We start from the raw sequence: 19,434 nt of genomic DNA on the forward strand, positions 1-19,434 counted from the left end.
GGCTGATCCAGATGCTTGGTGTATAGTGTAGGAAGTAGTACATCTAAGAGTAACAGTGAGATTTTCCCCCTCGAAGATTTATTAGTGAAATAATTACCCCTAGGATTACGTAAGCAAAATGTGAATGAATCTCTCTTTGGAATTGTTTCAAAAATGTTTATGGTCACCATGATCCAAAGCCAATCAAGAAAGTATGGATGGCAGCGGTGTCTCAGACCACAGTGCTAAGAGCAAACATTATCTGTGACAAGAGACTGGGTCTCTGCTTTCTAAATGATGCCTGCTGACTCTGCCGTCAATAACTGCTGTACTCTAGAAAGCCTGCTGATGGAGCCAAAGGCAAAAATCACTGTGTGCCCTTTTCTAAATAGGAGAAAATGCTGAACTGCAGCTGCTCCTTGACCAAAAAAAAAAAAAAAAAAAAAAAGCAAACAACAAAAAATTGCATAGGAAGAAATGAGCAGGCCTAAAAGCCAAAATTTCTTATTGTATTTAGTATATGCTGCCTGGGGAGCTTCAGGGACTATATAATAGATGAGCATGTCGTTCTTGCAGGGGTTGATTCATCCCTGCAAGAGCCAGCCATTTGTCAGCTTAGCTACCCAATCAGTGCACAGCATGGGTGAGGGTTCCATCATTTTGTCCCGTGTATGGAGACTAGGGGTGGGGTTTGAATCTGGGGTGTTCAGTGACAGAATTCAGAAGTCCCAGAAGCCAGCTCTGCTTTCCCTGTAAATGGTCTGTCCCCACCACCTGTTCTCAGGCTGCTTCTTCTCTCCCCGTCTTCCCACGGCTGTACCATCTTTACATGTAGATGTCCCAAGAAGTTGTCTCCAGTCTACCCGGATGTGTCACAAAGCAGATGCACAACAGGACCCGCCCACCACCTTCCCTGCCCATTGGCCCACCCTGCCTGTCCCTGCTCCTGCACAGCTGGTGTCAGGAAACAACTGGAGCCACAGTCCACACACTTTTCCAGCTCAGAAGCCCGGAGGACAACTTCTGCGCCTTCCTTGTCCTCACCACCACACCATCCCTGTATCCCGGCTGCTGCCTTCCCACTTTGCTCCGTCCTGGTGAGTCGTGGTGCCCGTGGTGGCCCACTCCTCCTTCAGCCCATTTTCTCCTCCTTGACCCGCCTTCTCACCACTCAAATACAAAAGAAACTCTAAGTCTGCCACATCAGCTGGGATCCTTAAATGACATTACGTCACATACAGGTAAAGCAGGGGGCGGGGCTTTCGAGTCCCATTTCCTGATATTCCCCTTGTGCACACGCGACTCTGTCAGATTCCGTGATCTGTGTGTCTCCAAAGGACTCTTCTCAAGCTTCTTCTGCCTGCATTCTCTTCTCGCCAAGATACCTTAACGTCTGATGTAATGTTTTAAATCTGAATATTGTACAATTTTTTTAACTGAATTTTGAATGGTCAATGCAGAAGAAGAAGAAGAAGAAGAAGAAGAAGAAGAAGAAGAAGAAGAAGAAGAAGAAGAAGAAGAAGAAGAAGAAGAAGAAGAAGAAGAAGAAGAAGAACTTGCTCTAAAAAAAAAAAAAGAATAATAGACCATTTATTCTGAGCCAATTATTGGTGACTATGCTCCTGGAATCCAGATTCAGGTTACCGTGAATCACACTCACTGCTGTGGAAAGGGCCTCGTGAACTCTACCACAGAATAAAGGGAGGTTACACATCAGTGCATGTGCCGGATGCATTAGCAGGGACATGAGGCAAGCAGTTACAGTGAAGTGCATCATGCTCTGAGCCTAGGTCGGTGGCTCTCAGCCTGTGGCCGCCACCCCTTTCACAGGGGTCACAAATCAGATCCTAATCTTCTGAACTGTTCTATGTATCAGGAAGAACAGATTTGGTGGGATAAGTTTGTATTTACTTAGGTCTTAGAGGAGAAATCTAAAGTTCAGAGAGAGAGGGCTTTTTGTTCCGGAACATGGATGTTAAAACTGAACAGTGTTATGTGAGAGCAGTCAGCCCCAGGCTTTAACATAATTAGGATGCTCTAAGGAGAGGCGAGGCAGTAGCAGACTTCCTGACCTTAAGAGAGGTTAGGCTATCTGGGAGCAATGTGGGTGAGGCTATAAATGGCTGGAAACGAGGAAGCTCATGTGACAACGTGAAGGTAAGCCACGTGGCGGGCCTAAAACGGTACCTTGCCTTCTGTCCTCCCAGGTGGGCTCTTCAGAACACCAGCCAATGGGAAAATAGTAACCCATGTGTGGGACACTCTGTTTTGTAGCATCCATCCGGAACAAAAGATTGCTTCTCACTGAGTGAAGCCAGGCACCTCCCAGCTGGAGAGAGACTGAGCCCTGACTGCCTCTGATTGTGTCTTCTCCACCTGAAGGCTAAGCGGGTCCCCTTGCACTTTCCTTGGCTGCCCTGGTCCTTGCTTATTGAAAATGACAGAATGGATATTCGAAGAGCTTAATTGGGTTTCTGCTTGACCATTGGCTGATGACTATGACTATTAGCAAATTAAGAACATTGGGTTCAAAATAGCGAGGCAATGTCTTCTGATGAATTGTCAGTAAAGTGCTTTTAACCTTGCTCCTACCACCAAATCCAGAAATGAAAATGAGCACTAAATACATTCGGTAGTCTTTGCTTATAACTTGATGTGATGAGGTTAATAGTGTGGGTTTCTTGGAAGGGAGGGGTCTCTACTCACTGAGGTCATCCATGAACTCAAGTAAGTTACACAACCGCTCTACTTCAGCTTTTTTTCTCTATGAAGTAGGGATAGCAATGGTACCTTCTTCTTCACTTGGATTGCTGTGATTATTTAAAGAGCTAACAGAAGAAGTCTTTAAAAGTAATGAGCAGTAGATGATTTTCTCTCAGAATTAGATATGTCACTGTGCTAGGCCCTCCTAGGCACTACTGTCCACTGGCAAACAACATGATGAGGTCTCTACCTTCATACAGCCTGGACTAGTGTCTGGCTATGACTACCTCATGGCTGCTTTGCTTTGACTGCTGGGTATGTTATTTAAATGCTCAATGCAGACTGAGGAGCCCTATGGGCAACCTCCAACAAAGACTCCATCCCTGGCAGACAACATCCTCTGGCAGAAACATCAGTGCTGATAGCTTTGGGGGTTAAGGCACCAGTGTCAATGTCTGGGGTTCAGAGGTGCCCACAGCTTTACAGCTCAGGAGACAGTGAAAAGATCTGGGGTGACTGGCACTGGTCACAAGTGTTCTATAGACTTCTTTATATACTGATGATGAAAACTTGAGGTTTCTTTTAGTCTCTAAAATATGGTTGTGGGGTGGCATTCTAAAGCAGACGTTTTAGGTTCCAGGATGATCTAGTTGTACTATTTCCCTTGTCTAAGGGGACTGTTTCAGCAGAAAGTCTTCCTCAGATGAGGTCTCAGATACTGCAGTGAGCAGAAGCCCTTTGGACATAGTGTTCCTGAGTGAAGCATGTTTATGTTGAAGCTACTGTACATTTCAATTAAGCTGTTATGCAATGTAACCTGTCCTAACTGCACATCACACACAGGTAACCTGTTATGCAATGTAACCTGTCCTAACTGCACATCACACACAGGTAACCTGTTATGCAATGTAACCTGTCCTAACTGCACATCACACACAGGTAACCTGTTATGCAATGTAACCTGTCCTAACTACACATCACACACAGGTAACCTGTTATGCAATGTAACCTGTCCTAACTGTACATCACACACAGGTAACCTGTTATGCAATATAACCTGTCCTAACTGCACATCACACACAGGTACAACTGTATCTCCCATACCAACCTTTCTCAGCCCAATGCCGCCCTGAGTATGTTGTTTGCTTGTTGTTTTTGTTTTGTTTTGTTTTGTTTTTGTCCTCTGTGACTCTATGGTAATACAGATGTGCTGTTCCCTAGGAAGAGAATCAGAATAGGAAAGTGAGCGGTGAGCATGGAACAGCACTCTGAGGTTGAGGTCCAGCTTGCTGTCTACTCAGCTTTGTAGCCTCAAACTGATCAATTAATCTTCTGCGCTTCAATACACCTAAATAGGAGAATTAATGTTCAAGTACCTACTAAACATAGCCCAAAGGAGAAAACCGTCTGAGTTATTTAAGCCTGCAGGATAGGCTCAGCTAGCTGATCCCTTACGATGTTGAGCCTGTACCCCAGCTGACTAACAGACGCACGTGAACAGGTACGTGCTCCTTGGGTGCTTGATTTACGAGAGAGCCCCAGGTCCCCTGCTGCGACTCCCTCCCCGTACACTACTCATGCCAAAGGGGACTTGACAGTTACATTTCCACAGAACCGCTTGCTTCCACCCAATTATATGGAACAGTGATCTCTGAAAAACAGTGCCCGCAGGACACAAACTTAGATCTGATCACTAAAACGTACAGAATTCTGATTTCAGAATATACAAATAGATCCGTTTAGGCCCAAGTTACACTAATGGATGTTTCAACATCATACAAACACAATGGCTCACAATAGCCTGAGGAGCCTCCAGCCATGTGTCCTTCACTGTTGTTATCTATCAAGTGGAATTCCTCACCATTTTTCCTTCCAGGAAATCTTCCTTGACAGTGTGATCTAGTTTAGATTCATTTCATTAAAAAAAAAAAAAATTAGAAGCACAGTGGTGCATGCCTGTAATCCCAGCACTCAGGGAAGCAGAGGCAGACTATGAGTTTGAGGCCAGCCTGGTCTACAAAGAGAGTCCAGGACAGCCAAGGCTACATAGAGAAACTCTGTTTAAAAAAAAAAAAAAAGAACAAAAAATTTAAAAATTAAATATGTTGTGTTGCCTTAGATGTGTCTGTGCATTTGCCACAGACTTGGAGGAGATGTTACAGAGTTTGAATAAATGCAGAAAACTAAACACATTCTTCCAAGATGTGGAAAATGCCACGGAGTACTTTGCTTACAGTATTATATGAAAAATGATACATACTGAGAAGCAAGCCTGACTTGGCTAAGGATTTCATATAGAAACTACCTATGAATAGAGACGTGTTTTCCTGATAAGGTAATATTAATCAGTTTTAGAGTTGAAGGACTAAAAAGATAAATAAAACGGAAGTGCTCAAAGGAGAAAGGGGCCAATCAAGGGAGAAAAGAAGATACGGAAATAAAAGAGGATTTAGTAGCAACGTTCTGATGCTGAGCTACAGCTGCCTCTTGACCGCATAGGCATGTTGTATCCTACACTGCGTGTGATTACCAAAGGAAACAAGGCTCGCCTTTATTTGCTTAGCATCATACCCAATCATACCTTCAAACCCATGCCTCATTGTGATGCTATGCAGATGGGGGGGATTTCCGTTGCTGATTAGGCCAAGAGTACAGAGTCATTGTGAATGAGTTAAATGTCCTTATAAGAAAGGTTCTGGTGGGGGAGGAGGTCCCCTTCTGTCACAGGCCAAGGGGAAGGGAACAGGGTGGAAGAGGGAGGCAGGGGGAAAGGGAAGGTACAAGTGAGGAGATACAAATCGGGGTGTAATCTGAACGAATAATTTTAAGAAAAGAAAAAAGAAAGGTTCCCTTGAACTTTTTGCTACATGAGGTTACAGTTGGAAGCCAGCTCTCCATGAACCAGGGAGTGGTATGATGGTTTGATGTGTTAACCCCAGCAGCAAAGGTAGACGCCTTCTCTTCATGAGGTCGCTGTGTGTCTTACATCACACCATATTTTGGGAGCTAGACAGACAACAAACTTTTCCCTTCTGTAACTTCTCTTCTGGTGCAGAAAACATACAATCTACAATTAAATACTTGAATAAGATAATGACAGATTGTTATAAGTGTCAGGAAGGCAGTGTTAGAGGGACTATATCTGGGACATTGCTAGTTTAGGCAGAAGAAATGGAGGAGGAATCAGTGTTGGGATGGATGTCAGAGCCGTAAGAAGCTTGTCACAGAGAGCTCCAAGCAGGACACTTTATAGTGGAGGCTGCGCGCGTGGCAAAGACTTCAAGGCAGGAATAAGTCTTGCATGTCCACAGAATAGAAGGTAAGATAATATTATTGGAAGGCAGGAGTAGAGTGGAGTGGAGGTAAGTTTCAGGGAGCACAGGTCCTTGAGGTTGTTGGCAAGGTTTAGAGCTTTCCTTCTGGCCCAGATGAGTCAACAAAGGGCATTAGGCAAGAGATCACTATGACCTGGGACAAAGGGCTGATAGACTCCGTATTATGTAGTTACTCCTATTCCAGAGTATTCCTGACATCACTTTGTATTTTCCACCCAAAATCAAGGCACAGGGCTGGCAAGTCTGAGTGCACGTTAAAAAAAAAAAAAAAAAAAAAGTGGAACAGACATTGCCAATCAGAACTGTTTGGAGAGAGAACATTTCATTGTGCTTGTAATTGCACCAGGCATTCTTAATGGCGAATAACAGGACTATACTCTTAGCTGGTTATAATTTGTGGAAAGCATTTTATAAGAGCTGTTAGAAGTGTAAAGGGGTTTCAAGAAGGGGACTTGGGAGCAGGCAACAGAGCAGGGCTCATTAGCGCAGGTTTGCTATACTATCTCCTACCCTGGGTGTGAGATGAGTGTGAACACCAGCCTTCCTACTTCCTTCACACCCTCCCCATTATCACCACGCCATTTGCACTTCACGCTTCTCTCTCACCTTATTAGCACAGTTCCATTTCCAGATTAATTGAAAGAGAGGTGTTACCAACAATCTCTGACCCTACTACAATTTCCCATCTTTCTTTGCCCCACCCCTTACCCCACCCCTCTACCTCCTCTCTCCTCATTTTTGAGCAAAGCTTCATTCAGGATTTCATAAAGTCGCAGATAAAAAAAATGTTGAAAAGTCCAAATAATAAATAGTTTCTATAAGAGAAGAAAGTTCATGTATCTATTTCTTTCTTTCTTTCTTTCTTTCTTTCTTTCTTTCTTTCTTTCTTTCTTTCTTTTTTATTTTTTTCCTGAGACAAAGTCTCCCCATGTAGACCAAGCTATCCTTGAATTCAGAGATCTGCCTGTACCTGCCTCCCTAGTGCTGGGGTCAAAGGTGTGCACTGCCATGTGTGGCCAGGAGGTCCATGCCAGGCTGAGGGACACATTCTTAACTTTAAAATAAGGAATATTCAAATGTTTCCCATTCCAAAACCAATGGGAATAATGGAAAGCTGATCGCGATACAGCGGCCAATGTTTTGCATGGTTATTTTACATCAAGTTTCTCTGCTAGATGCCAAAGGATATAAAAACTGATAAGGACACCGCCCCACTCTCTAGAGGAAAGCATCCAATAGGAGTACAGCACCAGAGAGACTGTGTGCACGATTTCTTTGCAGAATTATGCAATTCTTCAGTAGAGCCCAAGAGTGAATGGGGCGGTAATGTCAACACAGCATTAACAAGTCATAACAGAGGACCAAGGACAGACTAGAAAAGATGATCTCTAAATGTTTTGAAGCCAACTTCTATCTCTGGTGGGCATCTGAATTGGAGCATTTCACATGTGTAGGATGGCAGTTGCAGGGACTGATCAGTGCCCTCCAGCTGTCTGGCTTGGAATCCCACCCCCATCACTGATGAGATCAGTGGGTAATTACTTCTTTTTTTTTTTTTTACCAAGTTTACTTCACTATAAATGAGAATAAAAACACTACACACCTGCTGGAGTTACTAAGAGAGATAAATATAGAAAAATGTGTTGAATAGCCCAGGAGAACCCCCCAACACCATACGATGTCAGTGATCACTAATTCTACAAACTCATGGTCAGAACAGAAAGTGACAGTTGTCTTTGGTCCTAACAGGATGACATTTTTCATCTCTAGTCTAACACATGTGATCTCTGGCCAAGTCATGGCCAAATATTTGCAAACCACCCTTGCTCTCCAACACTGAGTTAAAAGACTAGAACGGCCCAGAAGCTAACATCTTCAGCCACACAGTGCTTCTCCAAGGACCAGCTGACTTCCTGAGGCCAGGGTTCCTCAAGAAAACCTTAATCCATTTGTGAACCAAGTACTGTGTAGGCCTTGCTCAAATATAAATGGGCGGTGTTTTCATGTGGATGAATGTTCTGCTAAGACAATCAGATACTATGTTTTTAAACCTTCATAGTAGATTTGGGGATTCCCCCCTTTTTAATGGAGGTGCTAAAATTTAACATTCAATGACCCTTTACCTTTTCTGAACATTATGCTAAAAATTATATATTCCTCTAGTTAAACAAAATACTTGTTGAATGACTGCTGTATGTTAAGCCCTGGGACTCAGATGCTGCAGGAAAGGCTCCTCATTAATTACAATGCAGGTCATTGAATGCTATGAAGGAACAAAGGGAGGGACACTACTGTGAGACCCCAGAAAAAAACCCAGAGGCTGCTTTGCTGTGGGAACTTCTGGTCTGGAGCAGAGGATCAACCTGGTACTCTGTGAATGCCGGTTAGGGAGAGTCTCAGTGCCACCACTGCGTTCCCCACACTGTGCTGCTTCCTCTGCCGCATCTCCCCTCCACAGGGCCTTGCCAGCCACCAGCATTGCCACCCTGTAGCTAAGCTCACTCAGTGAGGACTTCAGCTGGATCATGGCCAGGCAGAAGAACAGCTGTCTTACAGTGGCCTGGCCTTCTGGTCTCAGACCTCTGAGTGTTCCCCTGGGGAAGGACCTATCCCCTAGCCACCGCCCTTGGCTGTGTAATCTCGGAGAGAGCAGCTGTCATGCTTGCACCCCACACTATAGGTACACTCTAAGAAGGAAATTGAAGTTCTAAGCACAGAGAGTAGAAGGCAGGTAATTGGTGCAAGCTGTAAAAATAGTAATATAACAATAGTAATATAAAGTGTGGGGCATGATAGAAATATGGAGGAAGAGTTGGTAATTAGCCTCTGGCTCTGAGGTTAATGCCAAGTAGTTTTTCTGCTAGTCACCACTTCACTGTTCTGTCTTGCCTTAGGCAAAAATGTACTTCAGGTACCCTGCATCATTTCTTCCATCTTTATAATTGCATACACAAAATTGTGCATAATAACAATATTCAATTCTATCAATACCCCTCTCTTCTATTCTTTCTCAAGCTTAACTAAAAGACAGTCTAAAACTTCTGAAGAGTATAACGGCTCTCAGCTGTAATCCCAGCACTCGGGAGGTGGAGGCAGGCTCATCAGGAGGCTAGAGCCGTCCTTTGCTGTGTAGTGAGCTGAGGCCAGTGTGAGCTACATGAGACAGTATTCTTAAAAAATTAAAGTGGGGGTAAGTGACCTCTGCGGAGGTACATAGTATTTTCTATGAGTTTTACAAAGTGATAATTGTGCATATGTGTGTGCACATATGTGTGAGCTTTGTGTTGCTAGTGAGGAGTGCAAAGTGAAAGCTTAAGAGAAAGAAATGTTTAAGTCCACAAATATTTGGTTTTGTTTTAGTTTTTGAATTGAGCCTTAGGGGAATACCCAAAGATTAACTACACGCTTGCATGACTGCACACACACACACACACACACACACACACACACACACACACACACTCAAAGATTAACTACATGATTGCATGAGTGCATACACACACACACATACACACATGCTCAAAATGAATCAAATTAACAGCTAAAAATACATCAAATTTACAGTTCTTATCAGCCTTCCCAGTGTTTAGATTGCAGACATATGCCACCATGCCAGCCAGGCCCCATGGCATTAATTGTATTAACACAAAACTTCCCAGGACTGATGGATTATGAGATGAGAGGACACTTCATTCATAGGTACATAAAGTCTGTGCCTTTTGAAAAATGGTCAAAAGAGCATTTTAAAATGCTTTCTTTGGGGAGCATTTATTGAAAATCCTGCCTTCCTAGTCACAGATGGATTCAGTTAGTTTCCTTCCTCTGTACTCTTTCAGTGCCTGTCTGGAAGGTGGGAGGAGTTGTTTATCTGTGACCTGGGAGGCAGGCGGCCTCCTTGGCTTGCCATCTAATTGCGTGCAGAATTCTGGCACCTTTTGCTTGGCCCTTGGCTGCTTCCCCACACGGTGTCTGGTACCAGAGACATAAAATTATGAATAAACCAATAATTGGCTCAGCTTCTACAGTGCAGGACACATGTTTTTCATGAACATAAAAATTCAGGGGTTTTTTGAATCAGAGAAAGAATTAAGCCTGGGTTCTGACATTAATTTCCACTTGTCTTCCTCTTGGCAGAGTAGGTTGTTTATTTCTGTCACAAAGAAGCATTATCTTTTTTTTTTTAAACATGTTTTGCAAACTTAACTCCCTTTTTTTATATATGCATAAACCTTTAGTGTCTTTACCACACATTTTTAGGGACTCCAGTTGATAACTACAGTTGGTCTATATTTTCAGTCATTTTCTGTTTTCTCTATTTTGGGGTTATGCTAAAACGTCAGCTGTTAAATGCAGCCTTCCCTTGTTTCTCTTTCAGTTCTTGGATGCCACAGCCTTGTATATCCTGGCGCTGAGTAATACTTATTTTTACAGTAGCTTCCCTAAACCTCTAGGGTTGATTTCCTCTATTGGAATTAGAAGCCCTGCATGTTAGCCACATAGATCAGACATGTCAATATCTACGTTCTTCATCCTTATTGCTTTCCCTCCTGGATTAGGCTCCAAGCAGACTACCTTGCTGCCAGCTCTCAGCATGTCAAACCTATTACTGTCTCACATCAAGTTATTGGAAGTAATGACCATTTTAAGCATACTTTGCATTTATCTAAACAATATAGATGGGAGGGAGGGAAGAATTGGAGGATATAAGGGATGGGATAACCATTGAGATATAACAAGAATAAATTAATTAAAAAAACTAAAAATTATATAGACAAATAGTTTTCGTACATATAACACTTTTTTGAAGAAGACAGTCTTGTACAGACAACTGCCTGGTAATTTTCCCATCCAGTGACATTTACTTTGGATGGTAAGGAAAGAAACTGTAACAATTTTAGGAACTGTGAAGACTTTATAGAGGACACCTGCATAGGTGTTAGAACTGCTGATAAATCAATCTCAACTCTAAGGACAACAAAACAATCACAGAGTGATGGTCTAGAAAGTGACAAAGATAAGACATCAAGTGTAATTATCTGTTGGAGTATTGCTACACTGACTTACAAGGATTCTTGTTAAAGGCAGACTATAGTGGTTTGAATGAAAATGGCCCACATAGGCTCATAGAGAGTGACACTATTGGAGATGTGGCCTTATTGGAGTAGGTGTGGCCTTGTTGGAGTAGGTGTGGCCTTGTTGGAGTAGGTGTGGCCTTGTTGGAGGAAGGGTGTCACTGGGGTTGGGCTTTGATGTTTCAGAAGCTCAAGCCAGGCCCAGTGGCTCACACACTCTTCCTGTTTGCTGCCTATCCAGGTGTAGAACTCTCAGCTCCCACTCCAGGACCAGGACTGTCTGTGTGCCACCATGCTTCCCACAAGCTAGCCCCACTCAAATGTTTTCCTTTATAAGAGTTGCCATGGCCATGGTGTCTCTGCACAAAATAGAAATTCTAAGACACAAACTAACTATATAGACACCAGGGGTAGAAGATGAAGAACTTGATCCGGTACAGAAGGTGATTAGACAGATACCCAAGATAGAGGAGCTTCTCTAAATCAACATCATAGACTTCTTGTAAAACTTTGACTTGGAAGGCTGAAGATAACACCCAGAGAGGAAATCTAATTGAAAGAGTTCATAAGTTTGGTCAAGATGAAACCAAGTTGGTACTGACCAGGAAGCTTCCTCTATGCTGGCTACCTTTGATGGTACCAAAAGGTACAATGCAGGCTCATGGTAGAAAACAATCAATAACAGTATTACCTAGCTCTAAATCCTGTTAGCTACAATAATGACCATATGGCAAGTTATATTCATGGGTAGAATAATGCCACAGATGTCATAGGGGTAACCAACCAATGACTTTCTGATTGGTTTTAAGACTTATTCCTCAAGAAACACCTACTATTGTGTATTGCCAAGATCCATAATTGGAACGTTCATAGGTCCCAAGGGTAAAACTGCTACTACTAGTTGGTATCAAACTACTCTCTAAAGCAATATCTCTATACCCATTGATTAGTGCAACTCTCAAATCTCATCAGAGAAGTTTCTCACAACTTGTCAAAGCACAGAGAACAAGTGTCTGTACAGTCCTTACCACAAATCACATCCATTGGCCATCTATCACAACCTCTCTACAAAAGGCTCAGCAATTATCACAGAAGAGGGTCAGGTCAGAAAGATTACAAGAACCAGACACTGGGCTAAAGTGACACAAAGTCTCCTGGGCATTACAGGACACTGCACTCATGAGTTCAGATGCAGTTGACTTGCACAAGATTAAGTCAATCAAAATTTCAGTTTGGAAGTTGGGAGGCTTACAAACTCCTAACACTAGTTGAGAAGCTATTGACAATTGCATTCTAGAGGAAGGAATTCCAGTTTTCTTTTAGGGTATGGGTCCTGGCGGGTCAACTATGCTCCTGTGGAAAGCTCCAGACCCATGAGTATGTGGGCAGCACAAATTGGATTTAATAAGATATAAAACCCATGCACACATGAAGCTGAAAGAGAGTGAATGTGGGAGAAGTGGAAGATGAATAAGATCAAAATGCATCATTGTATACAATTCCCAAAGAATTTTTTAAAATGTCAAAGATTCCTTCTCAGTGTTCAGTTTCCTCAGCTTAATGAACATTATTACATCCTACAGTGACAAAACAAGACTGCTTTCTAATAGTGACCTTAAGCAGGTCATTTAAATGGTTTAAATCACACAGAATCAGCTAAGCAGGGCTTATAGGGGCTCACAGTGACTAAAGCTGCAGTCAAGGAGCTTGGATGGGTCCGTGATAAGCCTTCTGCACAAATGTTATGGTTGTTTAGTTTGGGGTGTTTGTGAGACTCCTAACAGTGGGAGTGGGAGTGGGAGTGGGAGTGTCTCTGACTCTTCTGCCTGGGCTGCTTCATCCAGACTTGGTCTGTGGGTCTGTGTTAGTCTTGTTGATACCATGTTTGGCTGATATCCATGGGAACCCTGCTCTATTCTGAAGGGAAACAGAGAAGCAGTGGACCTGAGGGGAAGGGGAGGTGGGAAGGGGACTCGGGAAGGGGAAAGAGGGGAGGGAAGGGAGACTGCAGTTGGAATGTACTGTTTGAGAGAATAAAGAAAAAATAAGTTATAGGTGTGAATCACTATTGTTGATACATATATTAAAAATATTCCTACAAAGTTGCAGTTGCAGACAGTTTGACTCCCTTAAAGCTTTGGCATTTATTCCATATCATTTAAATCTTTTAATATTATTAATTCTTGACATAAATATCTACTTAAAATCATTTTAAAATTTTTAAAAAGTAACCAGGGCTTGTGGCTCACAATTATAATCCCAGCTCTTGGGAGGCTAAGCAGAGAGTTCCATGAGTTCTTCAGTGTCAGCCTGAATTCTAAGCCCTTCTGAATTATGAGACCACACACACACACACACACACACACACACACACACACACACACACACACACGCATGCACACATGCACGCGCACACACACCACTTTCAAAACAGTTTGTTTATATCCCACAAACTTAGATTGCCCAAACTGAGAGATGCACTTTATGCTTAATTCAGAAAATAGCTTTAACGTGACCCACAACACAGGCAGTATACATTATTATTATTGCTGTGGTTGTTATTTTTATTATTATTATTATTATTATTATTATTATTATTATTATACTGCTAATGCCACTGTACTAATATAAATTATCAAAAGTAGATCAATAAGAGCTAATGAGTGTTCTTAAGCACCTCTCTTTTCATAGCCTCTACATTTATTTATTCCAGGGCTCCATAGTTTTTCCATTTCTTGGTTTTTTTTTGTTTTGTTTTGTTTTTTGTTTTTTTGTTTTTTTGGTTTTTTTGAGACAGGGTTTCTCTGTGTATCCTTGGCTGTCCTGGACTCGCTCTGTAGACCAGGCTGGCCTCGAACTCACAGCAATCTGCCTGCTCTTCCTCCCGAATGCTGGGATTAAAGGCGTGCGCCACCACGCCTGGCTCCATTCCATTTCTTAATTGCACCTTTCCTTCTCCGACTGCCTTTTCTTTAAAAATCCTCTTCTAAACATTATACATATGTAGAACTACATAAATAATCCCCTGCTCCCCCATGAGGACAGTGTTTGCATCTTATAAGATCTTGGATTCTGTAACAGTAATCGCAGGCAAGATAAAACAAATTTAAGACTGAAATGACACTTGATGTTTCCCAGAAACCCCTCAACTCATAGCTAATAAGCTGTGTTATGCTAATTTGACTCTACCTGTGATCCCAAATATACTTTTAAATAAAAGGAGATAAGAGCTCAGTTGTTAAAAGCATGCACTGCTCTTGAAGAGGACCCTCGCTCTGTTCCCTACATGTATGTCTAACAGCTCACAATCATCTGTAGCTCCAGCTCCAGGCCAGTGATTACCACTTCCTCAGGTACCTGTATGTGTATATCTACACATAGACACATAATTAAGATAAAAATAAAAATCTATATATACATAATCTGACTAGTATGGTTAATGTCATTACCTGCAGCCTCCTTGACATTGGAGTTCATACTTCATTGTAAGTGTCCAATACAGGCATACTTGCTAAATATCTATTTGTACAATCAAATCAAGTTATAAGCTTAAATGAGCACCTTTCCCACTAAAAAGTAGAGAAACGACACCCCAAACGGTTGTTTCAGGCATAATCCCAGCACTTAAAAGGCTGATCTTGTGAGTTTGAGGTCAAATTGGGCTAGAGATGACTGTCTTTTTTAATAATGAAAAAAAATTGTCTTTTGACTTTCTGTAACTTAATGTAACACTTTTTCTGAAATTTGTGTGTGCTGGACGTGCTGTGATAAATGCTCACACATGTACATGGGTGTGTGCCCACATGCATGGCTAGAAGCCAGAGAAGCACTTTCACTCTCAACATTACCCTTGAGGCAAGCTCTATCACTGAACTTGCTCAAGCAGGTTTTCAGTTAACAATCCTCAAAATTCTTATTTTTCCCCCACAGTGCTAAGGTAATAGGTCCATACCTGGCTCCTTGATTTGAGTTCAAGTCTTCATGCTCGCTCATGAAGGGCTTTTATATCCACTGTGCCATCTCACAAGCTACCAATAAAATGAATTCCTTCAATTTTATTCAACATGTAACTTCTGGGGTGATTTGATATAGAATCTCGATAAAACATTCCATAAAATGAAAAAAGCTATTAACCAACTATAACTTAAAAATCATTTTAAAATATAGATTCCTAATCCTTAAATCTTAACTCCCATTCTCCATATTATCAATTTGCCAGATTATAAATTTTAATATTTTTCTATGACTGGTTTTAAATGGCTTCAAAGTTTCTTAAAAGCACAAGAGTATCTACTTTGCCTTTTATTGGTATTATGCAATGTCTCTTTTTTCTCCCTCCCTCCTCATACCTTCCTCTCCTCTCTTACTTCTCCCTTGTCTGTTTCTTGAAACATTGGTGTGTGTGTGTGTGTATGTGTGTGTGTGTTCCACATATGTTCCAACACAAATTTACATTCTGGTAGGGAATAAAGCAGTATGTGTCATTAAATCCAGACAATTATAAACAGTTCCTAGTAACTAGAGTGATATAGTAAGATCCACACCTGTGCGCCTGTATCAAGTGCTGCTGACAAATGTATTTTCTGAAATATATTTTCTATACTGTGTGGGACACTCCACTATTTCTTGAAATAAGCATTTTCAACTGTCACTCTGTTTTTTCAGCCCACTGAGCATTACTATGTTTAAAAACAATACAACAGAGTAATCTTTAGTGAATCTTTTATTTCTATTCAAAAGAATTTACTTTTTGCTTAACGAGCATAGACTATAAAGCTTTAAAACAACACTGCCTAACAGCCCAGCATTGCTAAGGTAGTCTTCATAGACATTACAGGCATCTGGCTTTCCTGATCTTGTCTGCTAGGGCTAGGATAGAGAGACTTACAATAATAATGAGAAGATCTATGCTTCAATTGCTAACCCGTTAACAAAAATAAGTTACACATAAGCAAAGAACAAAGGAAAAGAATCCCTGAGCTGGAAAGCAGCCTTTACCTTAATAGAATCTACTATTGATTCTTTGTTTTGTGGCAGAACTATATAAACCAGTGTATCCTGGAAGCTGCTATGTAGCCCAGACTGGCCTTGAATTCATGAATCATCTTGCCTCAATTTCTCAAATGCTGAGATTACAGGTGTGGGACACTACATAGAAAATTTTTTGGCTTTTTTTCTATGCTATAGCAACTAGTTGAACAGTATAAACATATGCAAACTAGCTGTAGGGCCTTATAAGCTAGACTTTCTCCCTTTATTAATCACAGCTAACAGAGAACCAATACATGGAATTCTCAAATTAACCAAGAGAAGCCAAGTCCCATTTCAATTGGGAACCTTCAAATTATCACGTTTTTATACTGTCCTTTTCTACAGGACTTGAAACACTGCAACTAGTGAAATGATCAAAGAAACAAAATAAGTTAATTCAAGATAAGGTAACGGGAGGGAAACAGCTTCACCAAGTCTTCAGTCTGGATGATGGATTCAAAGTCTTACTTCTTCAAAAAATATTTCAGTTGCTCCTGTAGAAAGATGATCTGCTCATACTTCTGCTTCTCCTGTAACGTGAGCTGTTCCAGCACAGACTGGAAGTGACTCTTGAGGGTGAGGTTTTCCAATTTTCTGAGGAGATCTTTCTGTCTTCGTGCTTTGCCCTGAATCTCTTGGAGCTTTTTTTCCTTGTAATCAATAAGCTTCTGAATTCCCAGAATTATTGAATTGCAATCTTCATTAGCTTCACACAAGCTAAACTCAAGAAACTTGGCTTGTAGCTCTCTTTCCATATCTTCTTCAGCATTATCTTCCTTCTCCTCATTCTCTTCCTCCTCGTCGTCGTCATCATCATCATCATCTTCGTCATCTTCCTCCTCCTTCTTCTCTTCTTCCTCATCTTTATTCTCATTCTTCTCTTGATCATCACTGCTGGACTCACGGAATGTGCTCTGAGACGTAGCACCTTCTGATGAGATATGATGGCCGCCCATTTCGGAGGGCACCGGCATACAGACTTCACTCTCCTCTGCCTTGGTTTCATCCTCAATAACAATTTCCCATCGGCTGCTGATGGCTTCAATATCTGAACGGAGCAGTCTCCTCACTTCCTTTTCCACCTCTTTGGAATTAATGTAGCCACTGCAGCTTTTGTCACTCTGCTTCGTATCAGAGGGCTTTTTGGTTGGTTTCCGAAACCGTTTCTTTCTGACGTTCTTAAGTGGTGGGGTAATGCCGTGCTTCCAAATGTATTTTTTCTCTGTTTCCCTTTTGTTTGCCGTTGCAGAGGCACCAGCCGCAGAAGCCGCCGGTTCTTCTGGGGACGGGTGAGGGTCACCCTCGGCACTGCACAGAAGCATCTGGGAAATATCTGCTGTTTTATAAAAAGTTTTTCTGTCATGAGTCTTTAGGCTCCCAATGACACAAGGCAAATCGACAAGTCTGGCGGACAGCGAAACGTTGTCCACCTGAACGACGGCCTGCCGCGTATCGGGGTTTAAGTCAATTTTCAGTTTATCTTTCATGGCGGCACTTCCGGACCGCATGATGGTCCTGACAGCTGAGGCCTGTTCCGGGGGCAGACGCAGTATGAACTGGTTCTCAACTTCGTAAGGCTCCTCTTGCCTTTTACTCATCTTGGCGCTTTGGCCTACTCGCGCCATCTCTGCAGTGAGGCTGTGCGGCCTGGGGCCGACCTGATCCCGGGAGGACAAGGGAGAAGTGCGGGGCGCAGGGGGCGCTGGCTCCGCGAGGGCGAGGCCTGGGGGGGCAGGGGCGGGGTTCTGTCCCGACTGTGTCCTGTCAAAGTCTGGCCCCTGGGTGCTCACACACCGCCAGGCAGGCCTCTGGCCTCCAATGGCTTCCTCACACCTCGGCAGGCTGCCGCGGCCACCTGGTGCCCCCTCACGTCGCCTCACGGCGATGGCGGAGATGGCGGCCTCGCGGCCTCCACGTACCTCAGCACGCCTCCTTCACGCCTCAGTCACAGTCCTCCTCCTCCTCCACGGCCTCCCGAGTCGCCCCCCGCGGTCCTCCGGGCCTCCGCGCACCGCTGGCAGCCGCTTAACGGTCTGACGGACGGACGGACGACAGCGAGCCTCGACGCAGTGCACACACGCGCTTCCGCACGTGGGCCGGAAATTACTTCGGAAAGGGGGACACCCCGCCCCCTCCCCTGGGTGCCACCAAGCGCCGAGCGGGCACTTCCGGTCGCGAGCCCCCTTCGAGGAAAACCCGAAGCGTTTAAAGCGCGGATTATTTTTGTCCCTAGCGGGGGACCCTCCCTCGGCTGTCGTAGGGTTGCTTAGGGTTTCTTCTGTGTGCGTTTTCGTTGTTGTTGTTGTTGTTGTTGTTTGTCGCTTTATACGATAAACAATGCCGTGTGTTCGGTTGCCCCCTGAGCCGCTAGCTTGGCCGGGGCTGCCCGCATGCGTGCATACTACTGGAATCTTCGCCATGCGCCCACCCCCACCCCTGCCCAACCCCGTCTCAGCCTGTCAGGTATTTTATAGAAAGGCAGGAGGCTCTTGGGCTCAGTGCTACAGATGTCCCAATCTAAACTGCCGCCCATGGTTCCAAAGGCCACGCATGGGAGAAAGGGGTGGGGACCTTAAATTCTTAATCATGGTTTAAGTTATAAATGCCAAACTAAAAAAAAAAAAAAAAGTAAAAATATTTAAAACGGGGAGCTGTTTGCTAGTCACTGTAGACATGGCACAGTGAGTCCTTACCCTAAACAGCCCCAGGTGTTGGATAAAAAAAAAAAAAGAATACAGAGTTCTCTTTTCATCATCAAAGAACAACCACTAACCTCTGGAAACTAAAAGTATAATGCTATTGCCCAAATGGTAGTGTCTACTTGTTTCTATACTGGGCTTTACATCGAGAAAGAAAAGGGAGACAGGGAGAAACAGCAAGATCTACAGTCCAGCAGGGTTTATTATTGTTGTTTTCCGTAGAAAATGAGGACAGTCTATAAATAACATGAGTTTTTGTTTCAGTTTTTATATATCTTAACTCTTATTTATTTTTTAGATTTATTATTTATCATTTATAGTGTTATGACTCATGTGTGCCTGCACACCAGAAGAGGGCGCCAGATCCCATTGTTGATGGCTGAGAACCACCATGTGGCTGCTGGGAATTGAACTCAGGACCTTTGGAAGAACATCCAGTGCTCTTTACCTCTAAGTTTTAAATTTTTTAATTTTTAAGGACACGCGCGCACACACACACACACACACACACACACACACACACATATATATCAAATGCGGACAAGCTACACAAATGCTTTAAACATGTGCTGCTGCTAAATGGATTTTTGAGTAGCCTTAGTTTCTCCTTCTGCT

The 19,434-nt window shown here is 42.9% G+C and overlaps 2 protein-coding genes across 3 annotated transcripts in view; one reads left to right on the plus strand and one right to left on the minus strand.

The window, feature by feature from the left end:
• The window catches only part of PTPRR (protein tyrosine phosphatase receptor type R), a 230,162-nt gene that overhangs the window by 73,326 nt on the left and 137,402 nt on the right, over positions 1-19,434 (plus strand). The gene's annotated exons all lie outside the window — the stretch shown is intronic.
• Positions 15,285-18,317, minus strand: LOC311605545 (transcription initiation factor TFIID subunit 7-like). The gene has a single exon (XM_084796181.1). The coding sequence runs from the start codon at positions 17,743-17,745 to the stop codon at positions 16,585-16,587; it is 1,161 nt and encodes a 386-aa protein (XP_084652307.1). The 5' UTR covers positions 17,746-18,317; the 3' UTR covers positions 15,285-16,584.

This window comes from Acomys minous (assembly GCF_964271855.1).
Source record: "Acomys minous genome assembly, chromosome: 9".
Lineage (NCBI taxonomy): Eukaryota > Metazoa > Chordata > Mammalia > Rodentia > Muridae > Acomys > Acomys minous.

Bases quoted from the DNA above. Each gene is read 5' to 3' on its own strand.
- LOC311605545 (XM_084796181.1), bottom strand. From the start codon at position 17,745: ATGGCGCGAGTAGGCCAAAGCGCCAAGATGAGTAAAAGGCAAGAGGAG.